Raw genomic sequence first — 22439 nt, 5'->3', positions numbered from 1 at the left:
ACACACACACACACACACACACTGCTGTCAGCAGCCACCTACTGAGAGCTTTCTCTGCTACTCTCCCGGTTCCCTCAGTTATGACTCCCTCTGTGTAGCCTCTCCCAGCTCCTCCCTCCCCTCCGCCTGTAAAAATGAAAGTAGCTCTAATTATGAGCTTCATCCTCTTGCATCCTTTAACACTTGGTGCAAACCTGTATTATAAGACATTGCGTGGCATCGTATGTTTTCTGGGTACAGGTTTGTCTGTGTATCCCTTAAAGGCCCAACAAGCAACCTTTCTTGCTTGAGTCCCCAGCACTTCACACAGTGCCTGATGGACACATAGTATATGCTCAATTAATCCTGTTCCAGTGAATAGATGGTATTAATTACAAAGAGAGAGAATAATAGATGGACTAAGTATATTACAAGCTGGAACCCTTGTTTGCATGCTAGAGCCAGGAAAAACAATGCAAATGAGAGTGGAATCAACTCTCAGTCTCAGCTCTGCCCTAAAAAAGTTACCTGACATGATGGAGTCTCACCTGGTACAACAGGAAGAGGACCCCGGAATTTAAGGAGCCCTGTGCACTCATTTTTGCTCCAGACCTGTTAGGTTGACTTTAGCTGTGGCTCTTAAATTCTCTGTCCCAGGCCTTCTCATTTACTTCTTACATAGCTTCCTCTCACGTGTATATTACAAGAAAGCGCTTTACTAATGCTGCTCCCGTTTTACAGATTCTAAAATAAGAATTAAGTGATGTCCCCAAACCACACAACTAGTAAGCAGCAGAGTTAGAGCTTGAGCTCAGAGTCTCTGTAAACTCTGTCCTCCTCACCCAGCTGGGCTGTCTTGCCCTCAGATAAGAGCCTTAGTAAGCAGATGATCTCAAATTTCCACCACCTGGAAATGCTTTAATTCCAAAACTCTCTTCCCCAGGCTGTCTGGAATCGCTCTTCCCACCTAACCTCTCACAGTCCCAAGAGCCGAGCCTCTGGGGAATGGGCCACAACTACCGGCTCCTCACCCAAGACAGGGAGGCTCCCTTCCGATGGGGAGCAGCAAGATTCCCAGCACAGCCAGTCAGAAGCCTGCTGTCATTTTAGAATATTCAGGTTCCAACTTAATACTATTTGAGGCTCAAAATAACCCCTCCAATCTTTCTGCTTATTTCTTAAATGCAGTTCTTAACAGTAATGATGGCACCTGTTGGGGAGGAAAAAGAAGGGATTTAGGCTGAGAGTTGGTTTCATGTCCCCTAAAAGGATTATTTTACACCATCAGAAAGATAATTCCCCTCCTAGCGGGGGAGGATGGATTAGGTCTTTACTTCAGATGGTACTTTATGAAAAGATTATTTAAAGATTATAGGACAAAATAGATAAATTTGACATCTGCTAGGGTTGGGTTTTTCTGGCTGCCTGAGAAGCCATTGTTATTTATGCAGTTAGTAGATTGCTTGCCTTGGTGCTAATCTAGAGGCTGTCCATACACAAAAGTCCACACACTCCTGTTGTGGAGTTTCCTTCCCCTTCTCCTCCCAACTCTGACTGAGAATAACACAAAATGCCACCACCTCCACGAAGTCTTCCCTGATTTCTCCACCCAGAAATGGTTAAGTCTTGCCTCCTGACTCCCTCCCCTCCTCAAAGGTCTTATCACAGGCTGCTTTGTGCAGGACCTCTATCAGCCTGCGCCTTCTCCTCCTGGCCCTGAAACGTCTTACACACATTACTACTCAGGCCCCACAAGGCTGTGCGTACAACAGGCAGTGAGAAATGTAAATGCCCCTCTGTGCCCCGGTCTCAGCTGTCCACCCAGGCAGGGCAGGGAAGGAGGGTCTTGGAGGCCTCCAGGGCTCAGGAGGGCACTGGTGTTGCTGGGGGTGGGGTTCCGCAGATCTAAATCTCGCCATGTTATTGGTATCTGCATGGGGTGTTAGGAATGACGACCACGTGGTGGGGTCTGTCACCCTGAGGGGCCTCTAGGAGGCACTGCTGTCCAGAGCAGCTTGGTCAGACCCCCCAGGACTCCCTTATTTTATGATGGGGCAGTTTTGAGAAAAGTCCTGAGGAATGATCCTGCAGTACTTTTCTGAACAGCCCTTGGCACCGTATGACAGAAGCAAGTCTGGGTTCACTCTTGCAGAAGTCTGTCTCCTGAATCTGCAGAAGGCTGTAAACGGCACCTATATTCTTTCAGAGCATGCCATCCCCAACCGCTACTGACACTTCCAGCCTCTCTCCCATCACTGCCTCCCACCTGCACTCAACTAATGCCAGTCCTCATGCTTCATACTCGTTCCTGTGTCCAAGAAACACACAGTTTCTTCTGCCTGGACTACCCTCCCCTCAGCCTTCCTCCATCCCATGAATTCCTCCCTCCACTCCTTTAGACCCAGCTCAGACGTCACCTCCTCTATGAAGCCTGCCCTGCTGCCTCTGGTCCATTCAGGGTATCCTTGTTTTCCTAGTATTCATTATCTGAGGTATAGAGAAGCAAAAATCACCAATCTGAAAACATTCACTAATAAAGAGACACTTGTCATAGAAACTCAATCAACAGCTATGTATTGAGGGTCCACTGCATAGCAGGCACTGACCTCTGCACTTGGAATACAGCCAATGAACAAAGCAGACAAATAGCTCCGCCCTTGCAGGGATGTGGCAGGGAGTCGGGAGGGTGGGGTGGGGGGTTGATCAGGACATCAGTACACAATGAACACAGTAGTAAGTAAATTATATAATATGTTAGCGGTTGATAAGCACGTGCAAAAAGGAAAAATCAGAGAAGGGTAAAAATGATGGAGAATATTGAGGCAACAGAGTGGGGGGGGGGGCAGGGTTAAGTGGGGAGGTCTTCACAAGTCTCGTGCAGAAGGTGACATTCAACCGAAGACTAGAGAGAGAAAGGCATGGTCCAGCAGATTTCTGTAGCAAGAACATTCCCTGCCAACTGTGGCCCGTAAGTCAAATCCAACCTGCCACTTGTTTTTAGATGGCCCACTAGCTAAGAAGCTTTCTTACATTTTTAAATGGTTGGAAAAAATCAAAAGAAGAGTAATATCTCACGACACATGAAAATGACTTGAAATTCAAATTTCGGTGCCCATAAATAAAGTTGCATTGGAACACGGCAACTCTCATTCATTTATGTATTGCCTGTGGCTGTTTGCAGGCTGCGACACAGAGTTAAATAGCTGTGACAGAGACCCTCAAAGCCTCAAATATTTACTATATAGCCCCTGGCAGAAAAAGTGTACCAACTTCTGAGTTAGAGCAAAGAGCCCAGGGCAGGAGCAGGAATAGGAAGGAGACAGCAATGCTGGAGTGTGGGGTGGAGGAGTGGGGGGAGTAATGAACAGGGGGGATGACACAGGGGGAACAGGCTGGGGGCGGAGTACAGGTCGTGGAAGGTCTCTTAGGCCATTTGGTTTTAACTTGGGCAGTAGGGAGCCATTGCAGGATTCTGATTAGAAGAGCCACATAGTCTGACTTGTTTTAAGAGAATGGCTTTAGCGTCTCTATGGAGAACAGACATGTCTTAGCAGGCTACTGCCGTTGTTTATCCTTAACAAAGGATAGTGGCTCAGACTGGGGTGGTAGCACTGAGTGTAGGTGTCAAGAGGTGGCTCAGGGACTTCCCTGGTTGTCCAGTGGGTAAGATTCCGCACTTCCAATGCTGAGGGCCTGAGTTCGATCCCTGGTCAGGGAACTAGATCCCGCATGCATGCCACAACTAAGAAACCCACATGCAGCAACTAAAGAGCCCGTGTGCCGCAACTGAGACCTGGCGCAGCCTAAATAAATAAATAATAAATATTTTTTAAAAGAGGTGGTTCAATTCTTTTTCTTTTGTTTTTTTTTTTGAAGTACAGTTGATTGACAGTGTTGTTAGTTTCAGGTGTACAGCAAAGTGATTCAGTTACACATATATATTCTTTTTTCAGATTCTTTTCCATTATAAGTTATTACAAGATATTGAATATAGTTCCCTGTGCTATACAGTTGGTCCTTGTTGCTTATCTTTTTTTTATATAATAGTGTGTATCTGTTAATCCCAAATTCCAAATTTAACCCTCCTCTTCTGCCCCCTTTCCCTTTTGGTAACCGTAAGTTTTTTTTCTATGTCTGTGAGTCTACTTCCGTTTGTAAATAAGTTCGTTTGTATCATTTTTTAAGATTCCACATACAAGTGATATCATATGATATTTGTCTTTCTCTGACTTACTTCATTTAGAATGATAATCTCTAGGTCTATCCATGTTGCTGCAAATGGCATTATTTCATTCTTTTGAAGAGGTTTCTACAAAGGAGAGAAATGGGACATTGGCGAAAGAGGAAGGATATGTTGATGAGAATAATCTAAGTGAGAGCAAAACACCGATGCTCTGGGAGAGAGGGGGCATTTTCGCTAGAGCAGGGGAGACTGGATCAGACCGTGGAATGTCCTCGCTCCCCACGGAACTCTAGCGCCCATCCATATTCACCATGGTAGGGACTTTGCCACTCTGTTCGACTTATTTATTTATTTATCTTAACATCTTTATTGGAGTGTAATTGCTTTACAATGGTGTGTTAGTTTCTGCTTTATAACAAAGTGAATCAGCTGTACGTATACATATATCCCCATATCCCCTCCCTCTTGCGTCTCCCTCCCACGCTCCCTATCCCAGCCCTCTAGGTGGTCACAAAGCACCAAGCTGATCTCCCTGTGCTATGCGGCTGCTTCCCACTAGCTATCTATTTTACATTTGGTAGTGTGTATATGTCCATGCCACTCTCTCACTTCGTCCCATTACTTATTCATTTATTTATTCATTCAGTCAACTTTCACTGAATGCCCTCTACATGGCTGGTTTGGATCTAGGTACTAGGGATACAAAGCAGGGAAGAAGTCCGCTGGGCTCTGCTCTCTTGCAGGTTACGTGCTCGTGGGGGATGTTTGTGGAGTAACTGAAAATCCGGAGTTCAACTAAATCAAAAGACCGGGACATTTAATACCTGCTATGGTGAAAGTCCAGATAAATGCTCACAGTTATGCCATTATCACGTTCTTAGTCATCACGGACATGCCCTTATTATAGCTTTAATCAAAATGCATCACCATTGACTACTTTTCTATGCCCTACTCCGACAGTGATTTTCTTTAAAGAGACAGTATTTACAAACCCAGCACCTACTGCAGCTTCTGACGCAGGGAAGGAATTTTTAAATGTTTGCTGAGTGAATACATAAAACCTGACAGATGGGGGGAAAATCCTGTTTTAAGTTTTTTCCAGAATATTTACCTCTGTGGGTTGCCAAGCTACACTTTTCAAAAGCAGAATGTCCCTGTGAAGTCCAACACCTCTGCACAGTCATTCACACAGAAGTATGATTTAGTATCCTTGGATAATTGTAACAGCCAGATACGATCAACTCTCCCTTAACAATAGGATATTTCCATGGAGGGGGATGAAGTGGAGATCTTGGAGGGATAATTTGGAAACTGAGGCACTACCGGGAAACTTGAGGCTAGTTGTCCCGACCCAGAGATTGCTCCTGATGACTGCATGAGGACACCAAATACATACCATTAGAGGGGACATTAGGATGAACAGATGGACAGAAGGGGTACAGAGGGAGAAAAGAGGTGAAAGGGCTCATGCTACCTGAGGCCTTGCCACTGGGAAGCCCCTTGGCTGACTGTCCTGACCTGCATCCCAAACCATGGTGGGGTGGAGTGGGGTGTTACAGGTACAAGTCAGAGCCCCATCTCCAGATTTCAGGAAACAAACCTTCCAGTTTTAAATTTGGTCTTTCCAATTGTTTTAACTAGTAAGCCGTCTATCTCTGATTAATTTTCCATCGTTCCAAATGTTCCATCAGTATTTACATTCAGCCATGAGTGGCATCCTGTTTTCACTGGACAGTCTTAGCCTCGCCCACAATTTTGACTATTGATGGGTGAAGGAAACTTGAATGTTATCTACCTCCCTTAATTGCTGTTCTGATGCTGCAGGACAGGGTTGGGTCTTTACAAATATTTTGGAACTTTTTCCAGGCACACTTGTGTGTGAAGTTGACCTTATGGTTTTAGGTGTCTTAAACTACCATGACCAATCCAACACTCGGGCCATGTGAACTGAGAATTTTGTATTCTGGCTTGTGAGGTCATAGTAACAGTAATGACTCAAATTTCAACGGCTAGAGCTTATTCAGAAGCTCAGAAACCTATCAAATGCCTCTGGGCAAATGTTTCTGGAAATCCGGACACACAAGAATCATCCACGTGGGACCCCATGTCCCAGAGCCCACATGGGGATTTGACTGAAGTGAAAGTGGGGAGAATACCCCTCTGCTCCATTCTGGATACCCGGGGGACCCAAGTAGGACTGTGAGTCCCCCCAACCCCACAGAGTCCTTCAGGAGAACTCCTGTCTACACCTCCATTCAGTCTGGGGGTCTGGAGAGACCAACGCAAGCTGTCTGCCTGCATCCCCATCTCCTTCTTCTCTGGCCCCTACCCCTCTTCTGCTCTGCCTAATATGGCTCCCGACCACCTCCATCCGCACTGACCAGTCAGGGATACTACAGTGCAAGGCAGAAGCCAAGGTCACAGGTTCTAGAGTAAAGACAACCTGGGGTTCCATGACAACAGGACTAATCACAAACTATGCACCCTTGGCCAGAGGACTTACCTTCATATGCTTCCATTTCCCCAAACTCCAACTGGGGATAAGGATACCGTCACTACAGACCCATTGGGAGAATTAAAGGAGGTCATGCAGGGAAAGGGTTCGGGATGGCAACTGGCATGTGGCAGGGCTCAATAAATGTTAACTAACCTGATTTTTATACTTTTTTTCTTGCAGTTGCTCCAAGCCTAGTTCCAACCAGTTCTCATCACTTTCACCATTAATATCTCGGAGTAAGTCCCCATCATCTCTTGCCAGATTACTCTAAGAGCCTCCTTACGTTCATTCCTGCCTCCCTCTGGTGAACTTGCAGAGAGCAGAGAGAATGCACCTTTCCAAACATGGGTCAAATCATGTTTATCCTCCACATGAAACTCCCACCGCATTAGAATAAAGCCAGCCTGCTCTCCATGGCCCCTGCCTGTCCCATCTCCCATCCTCCTCTCCACCCTCCCAACTTCCACCCAGCCTCCATGGCTATCTTGCTTTTCCCAGACACACTATTACCCACCCTCCCCCTCATGGCCTTTTCCCTGATATTCCTGCCGCCTGCACAGATCTCCACATCACTTACATTTCTGCTCAAATGTCACCATTTTGTCCTTCTTGTTCACATTATTTCTAATAGACGTCCCTCCCCCAGTGGCACTATCAACCCCCTTCCCCGCTTTAATTTCTTCATAGTACTCGCTACGATCTGAATGTTTGTGTGTCCCCCAAATTCATATGTTGAAATCCTCATGCCCAATGTGATGGTATTAGGAGGTGGGGTCTTTGGGAGGTGCTTAGGTCATGAGGATGGAGCCCTCATGAATGGGATTAGTGCCCTTATAAAAGAGACCCCAGAGAGTTCCCTTGCCCTTCCCACCATGTGAGGGCACAGCAAGAAGTCAGCAGTCTACAGCCCAGAAGAGGGCCTTCACCAGAACCTGACCATGCTGGTGCCATGATTTTGGACTTCCAGCCTCCAGAACCAAGAGAAATAAGTCTCTGTTGTTTGTAAGCCACGCAATTGATGATATTTTGTTACAGTAGTCCAAACAAGCTAAGACAGTATTTTTCACCATATAAACTTAAACCACACTTATGCATTTATTTAATGCATACTATTTATTTTGTATCATATTAATAAAATGCATATTTATTGTGTGCAATATTAATTTAATGCATAATACCTCCTCTCTCTTTATTGTACTTGATTCATCTGAAGAGCACTTATTACCACCTGACATGTTATGTATTCATGTTTTTTTACCTACTTGTAGCCTGTCTAGCTCCATGAGAATGCAGGCTCCCTAACAGCAGGCATCTTGTTGGTGCCTAAAACAGGGCTGGGTATGGAGCAGGCCTTCAATAAATACCTGCTGAATCAATGAATAAGTTCATGCTCACTTACAGTCTTCTTCCTGAACCACAAGTCACCTCTCCACATCCCTGTCCTCTGCACCCCAGTTCTCCCAGGATCCCCTCCGTGTTGGCGAGGCCCTTCTCATCTCCGGGCACCAGCATCAGAGGCTCATTTCAGGTCAACGCGGCCCATTACAGAGCAGCTGGCGAGGAAATTCCCTGCTTGTTCAGTGCTCTGAGTTCAGGGAGTGAAGTCATGGTCATCAGACACGGGCCAGCCATGCAGATATGCAGTGTCATACGAGGGGCCCCTGAGGAGACAGCAGCCACAGGCCAGTGTCCTTTCCTTGGCGTCAGGGTCGCTGACTGAGGCAAGAAGGGCATGACAAGGCAGCCTGTGACCTCTCTGGACTCGAGACCAAAATGCCTGGTGCCCCCGTCTGTCCCGCTGCTTCTTGTGGACTTGACAGACTTGCTGTAGGGTCTCCTAGTCAGGTGTACCTGGGGCGGTGGCCTTAACTCCTGGCCAGTTCATCCTCTCCGTTTTGAGCTATCAACACAATGCACTCTCTCAGCCAGCAGGGTCATGCAGTTTGCTATGCGCGAACGCACGCGCGCACGTGTGTGTGTGTGTGTGTGTGTGTATCTGTGTCTAAGTGGTAAAGCATATATAACATAAGATTTACCATTTTAACAACTTGAAGTGTACAGTACAGTGGCATTAAGTACAAACTGCTGTACAACCATCATCACTATCCATCTGCAGATGCTTTCATCCTCTCAAACTAAAACTCTGTACCCATTAAATAACTCCCATTTTCCCACCTCCCCCCAGCTCCTGGCAACTACTGTACTACTTTCTGTCTCTGTCAGTTTGACTACTGTAGGTACTTCATATCTGTGGAATCATACAATACTTGTCCTTTTGTGTCAGGTTTATTTCACTTACTATAATGTTTTCAAGGTTCATCCATGTTGTAGCATGTATCAGAATTTCTTCCTTTTAAGGCTGAATAATATTCCATTCTATGTATATAGCACATTTCCTTTATCTGTTCATCCACTGATAGACATTTGGGTTGTTTCCACCTTTTGGCTATTGTGACTGATGGTCCTATAAACACTGATGTACAAATATCTGTTCAAGTCTCTGCTTTCAATTCTTTGGGATATATAGCCAGAAACGGAACTGCTTGATCATATTTATAATGCTATGTTTAATTTTCTTTGAGCAACTGCCATACTGTTTCCCATAGTGGCCACACCACTTTACATTCCCACCAGTAATGCACAAGGGCTCCAATTTCTCCACATCCTCGTCAACACTATTTTCTCAGTTTTTTATAGCAGCCATCCTAATGGGTGTGAAATGGTGTCTCATTATGGTTTTGATTTGCATTTCCATAATGATTAGTGATGTCGAGCATCTTTTCATGTGCTTATTGGCCATATGAATTGCTGCTTTACTCTTGTAAGAAAAATCTGTGTAAAACAAAACTGCTTAAAGTCTAACAAATTACAGAAATACTGAAGAGTCACAGTCTAACTTAGCCCCATTTAAGACATCTGACTTGATTTTGTTTCCTCTATTTCACAAATCTCCCTCTTTTTAACCCAAAGGGGTTTTATAATAGACCTTCCAGGAAACCTCAAGTTTCATCACACCAGAGGCAGCCTCCCAACACTTGACTCCGTTGTCACTTCTTTCTTCGTTCCTATAACATAATCCAAAATCTCTTCGAATGTCTTCGTCTAGGGAATCTCATCAAGACCAACCTATCCCCATTCGTTCCTCAGCTGCCGCTAAGGTGCCCTATCCTTCAGAGGAGGCTGAGTTGGAAAGCACTGGTCCCAGCAGCCACCGCCCAGCGCTCACCACAGCCACACCATGGCCTTGGTCTCCCACTCTCCTGCATCCACTCATCCCTCACCCTGCATGACGATCACACGACAGTGACAGAGGGTAAGATCAATGCCCTCGTCAAAGCAGAGGGCGTACAGGTTGGACCTTCCTGGTCTGGCTCACCTGCAAATGCCCTGACCACGGTCAACATCAGGAGGCTCATCTGCAGTCGGGGTTGGTGGCCATGCCCCCCAGCAGCTGGTACTACACCAGCAGGAGAACCACCCTAATGAGCTGTATCTTCTATCTTTGCATTCTGTTCATTTCTTTCAGAGCATGTATTACAATTTGTGTCCAGTTGATCATTTAAAAATCATTCTTTACACCTTCTTAATGTCAGACCCTATGCTAGGCCCGGGGGATACAACTGTGAGCAAAAGCTGACAGAGTCTATAGTCTCACAGAGCTTTTAGTGTAATGGAGAAAACACATTAATTTCTTTTAAAATCACAACCATGGGTGTATAATATAAAGTGACATGAGCACTATGAAGAAACTTCTATTTCGGAATATGACCGAGAAGCTAGCACTGGACTGGGGTGTGGGTAGACTTCCCCAGAGAAGTGATGCTTCAGCCGGCATCTGAAGGATTAGTTAGGGGTTAACCAGGCAAAGGGAAGAGGGTAGCTGTCCAGGCAGAAGGAAGAACATCTGCAAAGATCCTCAGCAAGATGAAGCAAAACGCTAGCAAACTCAGGGTGGCAGCTGCTCAGAGAATGAAGTGGGGAGTGGAGCATGATGTGACTGGGAGCTATCAGGGGACCCCCGTGCCAGGCCTTGTAGACCATGTGAGAGAACTTGGTTTAATCCCAGGAAGAAAAGGAAGCTGTTCAAGAGTTGTAAGTAGAAGGTGGGTTTGAGGTTGGGAATCACGTGATAATATCCAGTTTTGCAGAAGATCATTCTAACGACGGTGTGGAAAATAGTTTGGCAAAGCCACGGAAGAGCTGGGAGACCAATCGGTAGGCTTTCATGGTAGTCTGGGGAGAAAGGATGGGAGTGGATTGGAGGGGTGGCCATAGAGGTAGGGAGAAGTGGACAGAGTGGGAAGATATTTAGAAATCAAATCAATAGGGATTTGTGATGGATTAAATCTAGACATTGAAGGAGAAGGAAATTTCTAGGAAACCTTCTAGATTTCTGACTTAAGAAAGTGAATGGATTGTGGTACCACTCTGTGAAATAGGAAAAACTAAAATACAAACTCAGAAAATTAGACCTGAATCAGGCAGGGGCTCCCAGACGGAGGGGGATCATGAGCTTGGTCTTATTAGACTGTTGAGTTTGAGGTGCCTTTCAGAAATGCAAGTGGAGATACAGTAGGATTCAGAAAAGCAGTGGCAGAGTACACCTGGGTCAAGAACCCAGTAGAGAAGTATGAGCCATACATCTAACTGAGGGGATCATTGATGTATACGCAAAGAACTGGATGTTTCCATCCCCCCAAGATTCAAGTACTGAAATTCTAACTCCCAGTATGATGGTATTAGGAACTGGGGCCTTGGAGAGGTAATTAGCTCATAGGGTGGAGCCCTCATGAATGGAATTAGTGCCCTTATAATTAAGGGTAACTCCATGGTTTTGAGTCTGAGGAACTGAAAGTACAGAGTTTACCTTTAGCTGGGATGGGAGAGTCTGTGGAAGCAGGAAGATTCTGGGTGAAGATCACCAGCTCTGTTCTAGCCTGTTAAGCTGGAGGTACCTTTAGAGCTGTTAAGAGGCTGCTGAAGTAAAGAGTTCTGAAGAGTCAGGGCTGGAGATGGAAAATGTTGAGCCATCAGCCCAGAGATGGTGCTTAAAGCCCATGGGTTCGGACCAGGTCACCACAAGAATGAGTAAAGGTTAAAAAGAGAAGAAGTCTGAGCACTACGCCCTGGGGTATCCCAAGGTTTAGAGGGCAGGAAGATGGGAGAAGCCAACATAGGAGCTTGAGAGGGAGAGACCAGTGAGGAAGGAGGAGAGCCAGAAAAAAGGGGTGTTCTCGAAGCCAAGAGAAGAAATACTTCAAGGAGGAGAGCGTGAACCATTGAATTAAATACAGCTGGTAGGTCCAGTTAAAGGAGAACCAAGGAATGACCACTAGAATGGCCAGGTGGACATCATTGCTGGTCTTGTAAAGATTAGTTTCCTAAGTCTGGCAAAGGCTCAGGAGAGAATGGGAGGAGAAAGATCGGAACCAGTAAGCACAGACAACTTTTCTAGGAGTTTTGTTGTAAAGCAAAGAAGATAAGTGGGGCGGGAGCTGGAAGGGAGAGTGAAGCCAAAAATGAATTTTAGGTTTTGTTTTTTTTTTAATGGAGGAAATAGCAACATACATGAATGCTCATGGGAATGGTCAACACAGTACAGGAATAAAATGAATAGGAGAGAACAATGGAAATTGCTGTAAAAATGCTCTTGAGTAGTAGAGAGAGGAGGAGAGCAAGTCCTCAAGTGGAAGCGTTGGTCTAAGGCTGAAGCAGGGACCACTCACCCGCAGAGACAGGAAAATGTGCCCACATGACAATTCAGCAGCTCTAAACCCAACCAGGCTTCTGGGCTTGCACCCCGGGCCATCTGGCTCCACCTCCCCACCCCCATCCAAGGGTGTGGGTGGATTCTGACATCCATTCCTTTCCCAGAATCACATTTTAGGTACTTCTTACTGTTTACCGTGTGATCACTGGTTGGGGGCACTGTATTAGGTACCACCTGTATTACGACTTATATTCTTTTACAGTGAAAACACTGCAAAAAGAGTATTCTCACCCCCATTTTGCAGAACCTGATGCATAGGAAGGTTATAACCTGCCAAGATCACACAGCAAGTAACTGACAGGGCTGAGACTGGAACCCAGTCTAATCCAAAGTTCTTGCTTTAACTGCCATTACATCACCTCTCAATTTCTCGCTGAAGAGCAGAACAGGAACAACTTCCGCTAAAAAAAACTCATAGTAATTATCATCTCCTTCTCTCACTGAAATTCCCGCAGAGCCAGTTTTCTCTAAGGTGATGTCTCAATCCAGCCTTGACAGGAGAGAAGATCTGCATATGAATAGCAGGTCCAGGCTGGAGATAACCAATTGAAATGCTAATGCTGCCACTGGTGGGAGGGGGGAGGTGGGAAGAAAGATGAGGGAGGAGGGAAGTTAGGGACCACCACTGTGGTCCAGGTGACCAGGGTCCAGATGCTGTGTTCAGGACCCAGGTGAGGGAGGTGGAAAACAGGCACTGGAACCTCTGAAAGGGAAGGACACTCCACAGTCTTCCTCCAATGAGCTCCACATTATTGTATTTCCCTAAATGTCTGGTATTTGCTACCCATGTAATAATTTATCTGTTGCTTGCAACCTCAACTGAGATCTTGGTCATGACTGTTCTGGCAAAGCATTCCACTTCTAACTGGTCTTGTCATGGCATGATGGCCACCCAGATCATTCTTCTCAGAATAGACTACTATTCAAAATTATCAATGAGCACGACACAGAAAAAATGGGACAAAGGAGAGGTACGCCTCAGCGGCAGGACTCTGGAGAATCCCGGAAGAGAGCCATGAAGGCAGTGCTTGGCTCCCCCAGGGGCCCAGGCAGGGAGAAAAAGGATTATTGAAATCAAATATTGCTTACTTTTCCCCAATATACATTTCCATGAAAAAAAAAATCACATCATCTTTTGTGTAAACACATGCATTTGATTCCTTTTCCTGTTAAAACTTAAGCCACACAACCTCAAATTCTATTTTATTTTCCGTAATTTTCTGTATTTCTGAAAATGTCTGCAGTAAGCATATATTGCATTTATAATGGGGGGGGGTTAGATTTTCATTTGTTTTTCAAAGACAATCTGGAAATATAATGCCCAAGAAGGTAATGAAATGGTTGGTGTGCAGCAAGAAAGACATGGGCTCTAGCAGAAATGCCTCACCCGGGTTGGATGCCTTCTAGCTGGTGAGTCTGATATAAGAGCAGGTGCTGCAGTAGCAGTTTGGATCATTAGTGGAAATGTGTGGGGGACTGCACTATACTCAGAGCTTGCAGGAAAGGTATTGGGCTGGTCCTGGGGCTCCGGGAAAAGCAATGCCACTCATCTCAGGCTACTTAGCAAGGAGAGAATGAACCCACACAGGGAGGCGGCCTACAAAGGCGTGAATTAGTCCTTCCTGGCTCTCAAGGCTCTCTAAGAAGTTCCTTTCCTTTCAAGGGAAGTGGTGGATTTCCAGGCATCCCAAGGGAATCTTACTGTATTTAAAGAACATATATGTTCCAGAAAAGTTGTTTTGGGTAAGTTAAATTTTCATATACCAAATCCTACTTTCCCATCCTTTTTATTATCATGTTAAGAAACCTTCTTGAGAGAATACAGTCAATCCACTTTTGGAAATATGACACAAGCAAAAGGCAGTGCGTCTTTCCTTAACACGCATTTTTTAAAAAACGGTAAGGCTTATGAAGAACCTAGGGGCAGGACAGGAATAAAGACAAAGACGTAGAGAATGGACTTGAGGACACGGGGAGGGGGAAGGGGAAGCTGGGACGAAGTGAGAAGAGTGGCATGGACTTATATATACTACCAAATGTAAAATAGATAGCTAGTGGGAAGCAGCCGCATAGCACAGGGAGATCAGCTCAGTGCTTTGTGACCACCTAGAGGGGTGGGATAGGGAGGGTGGGAGGGAGACGCAAGAGGAAGGGGATATGGGGATATATGTATATGTATAGCTGATTCACTTTGTTATACAGCAGAAACTAACACACCATTGTAAAGCAATTATACTCCTAAAAAGATGTTAAATAAAAATAAAAAACGGCAAGACTCTCAAAATACAGCACAAGTGGTACGTTTCTGAATATAAGTTACAAAGTATGAGCACAAGTAGACAGAAATATTTGTCTCCTTGGCTAGCAGCTTCATGGTCCAGAGGAAACCCTAGAATGAAAGCTGAACTGAATAAAAGACCAGAAGGTCTCTAGAAGGGTCTTCTTAAAAAAAACCCAGTGTTTGGATATTAAGCTTTGGTCTCTCAGCCTCAAAGTTACCCTTCTCTTCTGTGCTTTGTGATAGGAGGGCTGGGGCTCTGAGAACAGCCTTTCACCTTTGCCAGCTAGATCCCATTAGGCTGGGTGACTGGGGGTGCTGGAGGGAGGCTGGGTGGCTGGAGGAGAACGAAGGGACTTGATCCTTCATGTTTGCCGCCTGTCCCTGTCACGGTCACCCCAGCAACGCTACTCCAGTCAGGAAGTGGCAGCTGGTTCCAATTTCCAGTTCCTTCCATGCTCCCAGAACTAGCTTCATTGTGCCCCCTTACTTGCCATGGTGTGTTGAAGCAAGCTTGCTTAACAGAATTTCAGGAATCTTGTGAACTAATGCTAAGCACTGTTACCGTTACAAATGAAGTTATACAAACCTACTGTATTAGTTTGTTAGGGCTGCAGTAACAAAGCACCACAAACTGAGTACCTTAAACAACAGAAACTTATTGTCTCAGTTCCAGAGGTCCAAGATCCAAGATCCAAGATCAAGGTGTCTGCAGGAGTGGTTCCTTTCGAGGGCTGGTGAGGGATGCTATGTTCCGTGCCTGTCTCCTAGCTTCTGGTGGTTTGCTGGCAGTCTTTGGCATTTCTTGGCTTGTAGAAGAATCACACAGATCTCTGCCTTCATGTTCACATGGCGTCCTCCCTGGGGTCATGTCTGCCTCCAAATCTCCCCATTTTATAAGGACCCCAGTCATATTGGCTTAGGGCCCACCCTAATGACCTCATTTCAACCTGATTACCTCTGTGGAGACCCTGTCTCCTAATAAGGTCACATTCTGAGATACTAGGCGTGAGGATCCAACATAGCATTTGGTGGGGGGGGGGGGGGGACACAATTCAACCTATAATACTTACAAATAAACAAACTATACTTAAACTTTAAAGAGAAGGAGAACAGACAATGGTTGCCAGAGACTAGGGAAGGAGAAGGAAGGTGTGGCTATAAAGATGATAAAGGGGCAGCAGGGGGGAGTCTCTTTGTGGTGATGGGACACTTTTGTATCTAGATTGTGGCAGTAGTGGTTATAAAAATCTAAAATATGTGACAAAATGCCATAGAGTTATACACGAAGACATAAAAAACAAGTAAACGTAAAAACTGGTAAGATCCAGGCCTGTAATTAAATTAATTGTAGCATGCTAATCTACCACCCAGTCTGGATGACGTACAGGTGCCGCTGTCGGAGGATGCTGAGTGACGGGCCCAGGGGCACTGCTTCTGCAGCTTCTTGTAAGTCTATAAGTATTTCAAAACAAAGACGTTTTGACTGACCTAGAGATCATCAGACCAAGTGAAGTAAGTCAGAGAAAGACAAACATCAGATGAGATCACTTATATGTGGAATCTAAAAAATAGTACAAATGAACTTATTTACAAACAGAAACAGATGTACAGACATAGAGAACAAACTTACGGTTACCAAAGGGGAAAGGGGGAGGAGGGATAAATCAGGAATTTGGGATTAACAGATACACACTACTAGATATAAAATAAACAACAAGGATTTACTGTATAGCACAGGGAACTACATTCAATATCTTGTAATAAACTATAATGGAAAAGAATTGGGGAAAAAAGAATATACATATGTAGCCAAATCACTTTGCTGTACACCTAAAACTAACACAATATTGTAAATCAACTGTACATCAATTAAAAAACGTTTTAAACCAACAAAGGTAATTAATACCCCAAACTCGTTACTCCCTAATTACTGGCATTTTACTATCATCTCTGTGCCTGAGGTCCCAGCTCTGAAGGTCCCTTCTTCCAAGCTTCCAACTCCTTCCCCTGTTCCCCCAGCCCTAGGGATGGCAGCTGTTTCCTGCAGTTATTATCTCTGTGCTACCTCAGTGTTCCCATTTTGCTTTTGCAGTTCCCTAACACCTGTTTAAGTAAATCCTTACATTAAATTCTCTCTGTTAATTATGTTTGTTTTCCTGACTGATGTACCAGTCAACACAAATATTCTCCAAATGATGTAAATGGCTCACATGATAGTTAGAAGGTAAAGCATTTTCATTTCCTAAAACTACAAAAGGCCCAGACCTACATGCCTCTTCTGATTATCCCAGAATTTTATTTTGGAAAATTGGCCTTCCCAGAGGATGCTTGGGAAGCAGAGCTTGCTTTGGGCCGGAAGGCAGCACAGGTGGTAGCTGTCTAAGGAGCCTAGATATGTGATGCTAGAGCAATCTCAGAAAATCAAACTTCATTTTAAAATATTAATAATGATTTCCTTCCCAATTATAAAGGTAATCCATGCTTGTGTAATACACTACAAAGAGTATAAATAAATAGACACAATCCCAATATCCAGAGATCTATCACTGTTAATATTTTGATGTACTTTCTTCCATAATTCTTGTGGTATGTAACATAAACAATTCATCTCTGTATATATATACATATATATATGCTTTTAAATATGGAAAGTGACTTGGGTTCATTTACAAATACTGCCACAGTTTTTAAGGCAATTATCACTCTGATGAATAAACATAGGCTTTAGGTAAGGATTCCTCTGAGAGGAAGCTCAGAGAACATGGCTGGGGCTTGTGGCCAAACAAGCTTTCTAGCTCACATCCCTTTCCCACCATAGTCTTCAGAATGGGGTTCTCAAGGCAGACACCTCACCAGTCAGCTGCTAGTGGGATGATCTGCTGCTCTGAACTCTCTGATCCCCAGAGCAGGGGCACAGCAGACCTTGGAAGGCAGGCCCGGCCCCACCTCCTGTGCACACAGCTGGAGCAGGAGCAGAGCACTTCCTACCTGGGGGGGCAGACATCCTCCCAGCATCCAGGTCTGTCCTTTCTGGGCAGCAGCCACTGCACATTTCAACTCCCCTAAAAGAGGGATGAGGAGCAGTGGGAGTCCGAGCCCATCATCTCAGCAGCTAAGAAAACCATTCCTTCTCTTGCTGAGAAGCAAGTGAGGAAAAAAAGTGGAAAGAAAAACTGAATTGTTTTCTTGCCAAAGTTCCCTCTTAGAAACATGAATTCCAAGGACTAGGGAAACCCTCAACGACAGTGTTTGTATCTTGTTCTTTTCAGGTAATGCAGATTTGTGAGCATCTATCTGTCATCAAAATATCTTCAAAAACATGACTTTATACTTTTTGGTCTTATTATAAAACAACAGGGGGACTTCCCTGGTGGTCCAGTGGTTAAGAATCTGCCTTCCAATGTAGGGGATGCGGGTGCGATCCCTTGTCGGGAAACTAAGATCCCACATGCTGCGGGGCAACTAAGCCCATGTGCCACAACTACTGAGCACGCAAGCCACAACTAGAGAGCCTGTGTGCCACAACTACAGAGCCCACGTGCTCTGGAGCCCACGCGCTCTGGAACCCGCACGCCACAACTAGAGAGCCTGCGCGCCACACCTAGAGAGAAGCCCACGCACCGCAACGAAAGATCCCCATGCCGCATCGAAGATCCCGTGTGCTGCAACTAAGACCCGAAGCAGCCAAAAATTTGAAAATAAGCAAATATTTTTAAAAATAAAAAATAAAATGTAGTCATTGTAGTCATTGTAGAAATCTGAGAAATAAGGCAGCTAAAGAAGAAAATGAGAAGCAGAGTAATCCTACCATCTAAAATAACTACTGCTAGCATTTCCCTGTAAATCCTTCTAATCTTTGTTCTATGCATACATATGCATTATTTTTTAACTGAATTACACAGTATATATTGTTTAGTAACATGTTTTTCATTTAATGTGTAAAACCCCTTTACATATTTTCTCACTTCTCTGTTGCTGTGTAACAAACTATATGAAAACCTGGTGGTTTAAAACAATAATTTTATTTTGCTCATGATTTTGTGGATCAGGGCCCAACCACATTCCAGGAAATGGAGAAATGGTCTCCACCCCTCAAAGGGAAACTGCAAGGTCACACTGCAGAAGAACATGTAGGATGGAAGATATTTTTATAGCCATCTTTGGAAAATACAGTGTGCTACATATGTTATTAAAGAATCTTCTTCATAACTGTAAGGGCTGAATAATATCTATTTTAAAATGTGCCATTACTGATTTAACAAATTTCAATGTTTGCAAATTTTAGAAACAATATTATAAACACTTCCATGATGAACAAACACTCTGATACATAAAACTTTATCTGCGTCTCTGAAAATGTGTATTAGGATAAAATACTAAAGGCGGAATTATTGGGGTAAAGCTGCTTGATATAAATGGCCAAAATAATTTCCAGGAAAACACTAATTTAGACGCACTTCATTTAAAACTGTTTTACTCTCTGAAAGAAGAATAGTCCCATCAATGCTCTTCTTTAAAAATACTATTGACTATTTTCATCTATTACTTTTCCAGGTTTTTTTTTTTTCAGATGTGAAAGTAATTCCCACTGAAGTTTTCACTGGAGATTAATTAATCCTATAAATGAACCTGGGATGAATGGGCCTCGCTTCAACATGCTGTCTTTTGGTCTGGAAGTCCTTTACTCTGGTTTTCCTCTATACTCAGGGGAAATTGACAACATTCATTGTTGAATTATTCCTAGCATATTATACTTTTGTAATTGTTTTAAGTAGGATCACTTTCCCAATTATGTATTTAAACTGATTATTGATATTAAATTGGGAAAGTGCTTATTTTGTATATTTATTCATACTCAGCCATCTTTCTAATCTTTTATTAGTTCTAGTAGTTTATCAATTGATTCTCTTAGGTTTTCTGGGTAGAATATCATATTAGCTTCAAGTAGTGGCACTTTTGATTTCCTTTCCAGTAGCCCACCTAATTTCTGTTTCCTATCTTTTTGCATTGGTTAGGATATCCACGACAATATTAATTATTATAGTGAGACCAGACTTTATCTTATTCCTAATTTTAACCAGAATATAGCTGATGTTTTCCTTTAAATATGATATATGCTATTATTTAATCTAAATATTATTTATCATTTAAAAAATCCTCTATTTTTAGTTTACTAAATTTTATTTATTCAGAATTGGTGCAGAATTTTTCTGAAGTGCCTTCTAGACATCTACTGAGATCATGCATATTTTCTCTTTAGACTTACTAATATCATATTTCATAATATTAAGTGATTTTTGTATTAACAGAATAACCCAATAAAATCGTCATGGATTATTTTTCTTATATACTACTAAAATTGATTTATCTGTACTTTTATTTAGAAATTTTGTGTCTATATATGTGTGTGTGTGTATGTATATATAGTGAGAATGTATATATGTATATATAATGAGAATTGTTTGTATTCTACTTTATGTCATATTTCTCAAAGTCTGTTACAGGATTGTACTTGTTTTGTAAAGTGAAATAGGAAGGTTTAATATTTTTCTCTACTCTAGAACAGTTTAATTGGCATAGAAATTACTTGCTCCTTTAAAAATTAAAAGCAAAATCATCTAAAAATGAAGTATGTTTAGATGTCAATTCTTTTACTTCTTAAGTATAAATCAAATCAGATTATCTAATTTTTCTTGAATTGGTCATTAGTTTCAGGTAGATTTTTTAATATATTAGTATAAAGTTGTTTTGTTTAATTATTATTTGAAATTATTATATCTGTTAAAACATTTCCTTTGTAATGTAAAAATACATGTGTATTTTTATCTCTACATTTTCTTTTGCCATGATAATATTAGCAATAAATTGTTTTATGATTTGTTAATTAAAAAATCATTCAGATTTGTCTAAACTATTTTTGTTATAAAATGAACTCATTTTTGAATAAATTTCTAAATACTGATTTCTTTATTTACTGTTATTTTCTAGCTTCTTGAGATTATTAATTCTTTTTTTTTTTTTCTTGTTTAATTTTTAAAAACACATTTTAAAGCTATGCATTTGCCTTCAATTACAGCTTTGGCTATATCCCACAAATTAAGATAGTGTTTTTATTTTTGAATACTCTTCTCTTTTACCTAGTATTTTTTAATTTTCAAGTGCTTGAAGGATTTATGTGCTCTCTGAGATTAATTCATTATAGTAAAGGAATGTGGACTATACAGTGCCTGCTTTTACCAATTTATTGATGTTTATTTATGATCTAATGCTACGTATTTTTTAAATGTTCTCAGCACACCCCCAGAGACAAGGATAAAGCTAGGAAGGCTCCCTTCCACCAGAGTATAAGTCCCTACCCTTCCACTCCCATTCTCTCTTCAGCGCCCACCTTAGAAAGGAAAGCAGATGCACAGGAATAGATGTGAAAGAGCAAACATCTCAAATATCCTGGGTTAAGTTATTAGGGTAGACTTACATTATTATTATGAAAATAATGCCATGTTGTCTTGTCTCCCATCTATTCCACACTTCTAGATGGCCTCAACTCTCTGAGGAAAGGACAGAGAGAGCAGTGGACTGCCTAGATCAATCTGAAGACTTGAAGAGAGGGCCAGAGGAGTGAGCATATGACTTTTCCTCATCCTGGGTTCCTGCATATCCAGTTTTCTTCCAAGCCACAGCGCCTAGAGATATAATAGGGATATACACTTTATATATGTTAAGAACAATAACTTCTACCAAATTCAGAAGAAACAGGTTAGCACTACTCAGAACACAATCTGGACTATATGGATTCTATATAGTATTCTTATACCTGAGCCACAGTCTTCCTCTTCATGACACTTTGTTGCTGTTGTTGTTGTTATGTCTTCACTAGACCATTCTCCAAGGTGGAGCTAAGTACACCACATAGAATCTATTCCTCTTTAGTGTAAAAACCTGTGGCTTTTCTCATCATAATGCCATTTCCTAAAGGCCATGGATATACACAGTATAGTTTGAAGGTGGTGCACAGACTTCTTTCTTGTTAAGACAGCACATGCTCCCTTCAGGATTTGCACCCAGTATCCCTTCTGGCCATCAGACCAATATCTGGAGACAAGGCACAACACAACCCTGCCAGTGAAGTGCTGGTTGAGCTCAGAGAAGAAAGCAAGTGCATCTCACAGTAGTTGCAGGGCCTGATGAAAAGATGGTCTACTTAATGCTCAGCTGAGGCCCAGCATGGAGACATTACCCTACCAGGAAAGGGTGCTGTGCTTCAGGATACAGTATAGACCTTAAATCAGTGATGGCCATATGGTGCTATAAGGTGCTGTAGGGTGCTATTGCAGGCTCTGGCCCACTCAATAAGTGAAATACATAACAGTTTTTGCCAGAGTTCTTACCACTTTCATAGAGAAGCAGATTTTTGGAGGTTCTTACTCTTCCACTTTGGAAGTCAAAATTTTCTCCACCTTTTCCCCTGCTTTGTTTGACTGAGATCACTTGAGGATACTGATAATGTGTCTCGTCAGAGAGAATTTATATTAGCTTCTGGCAGGACACATGAGCACTACCAATCCCAGATCACTAGAACCCACTCAGAGACTGAGGTGACTCAAAGCTGGGCTTCAGCCCCTTCCAGACTATTCCTGGTTCACCTTATTCCAGGGATGTGACCATTCATGGCCTTAACCCAAATCATGGTGCTTTCTCAGAGCGTCCCATCCTTGACAGGTTCCTGGCT

At 43.0% G+C, this 22439-nt stretch overlaps 1 protein-coding gene across 2 annotated transcripts in view; it reads right to left on the bottom strand.

Moving 5' to 3' along the window:
• LOC309632092 (uncharacterized protein) overlaps positions 1-22439 on the bottom strand; it is a 259053-nt gene that overhangs the window by 15554 nt on the left and 221060 nt on the right. The window contains exon 3 of one of the 2 annotated variants that reach the window (XR_014246724.1): positions 21186-21393. Coding sequence is in view for 1 of the 2 variants with exons in the window: in XM_082399266.1 (XP_082255392.1) it covers positions 21241-21393 (153 nt within the window). In the remaining variant the exon portion in view is untranslated. Of the gene's footprint in view, positions 1-6465; positions 21394-22439 lie in introns of those variants that run through there. The other variant, XM_082399266.1, reaches the window with a different exon arrangement.

The sequence above is a fragment of the Balaenoptera borealis genome (assembly GCF_965194805.1).
Source record: "Balaenoptera borealis genome assembly, chromosome: 7".
Taxonomy (NCBI): Eukaryota; Metazoa; Chordata; class Mammalia; order Artiodactyla; family Balaenopteridae; genus Balaenoptera; species Balaenoptera borealis.
This window is presented reverse-complemented; position numbering and strand designations above follow the sequence as displayed.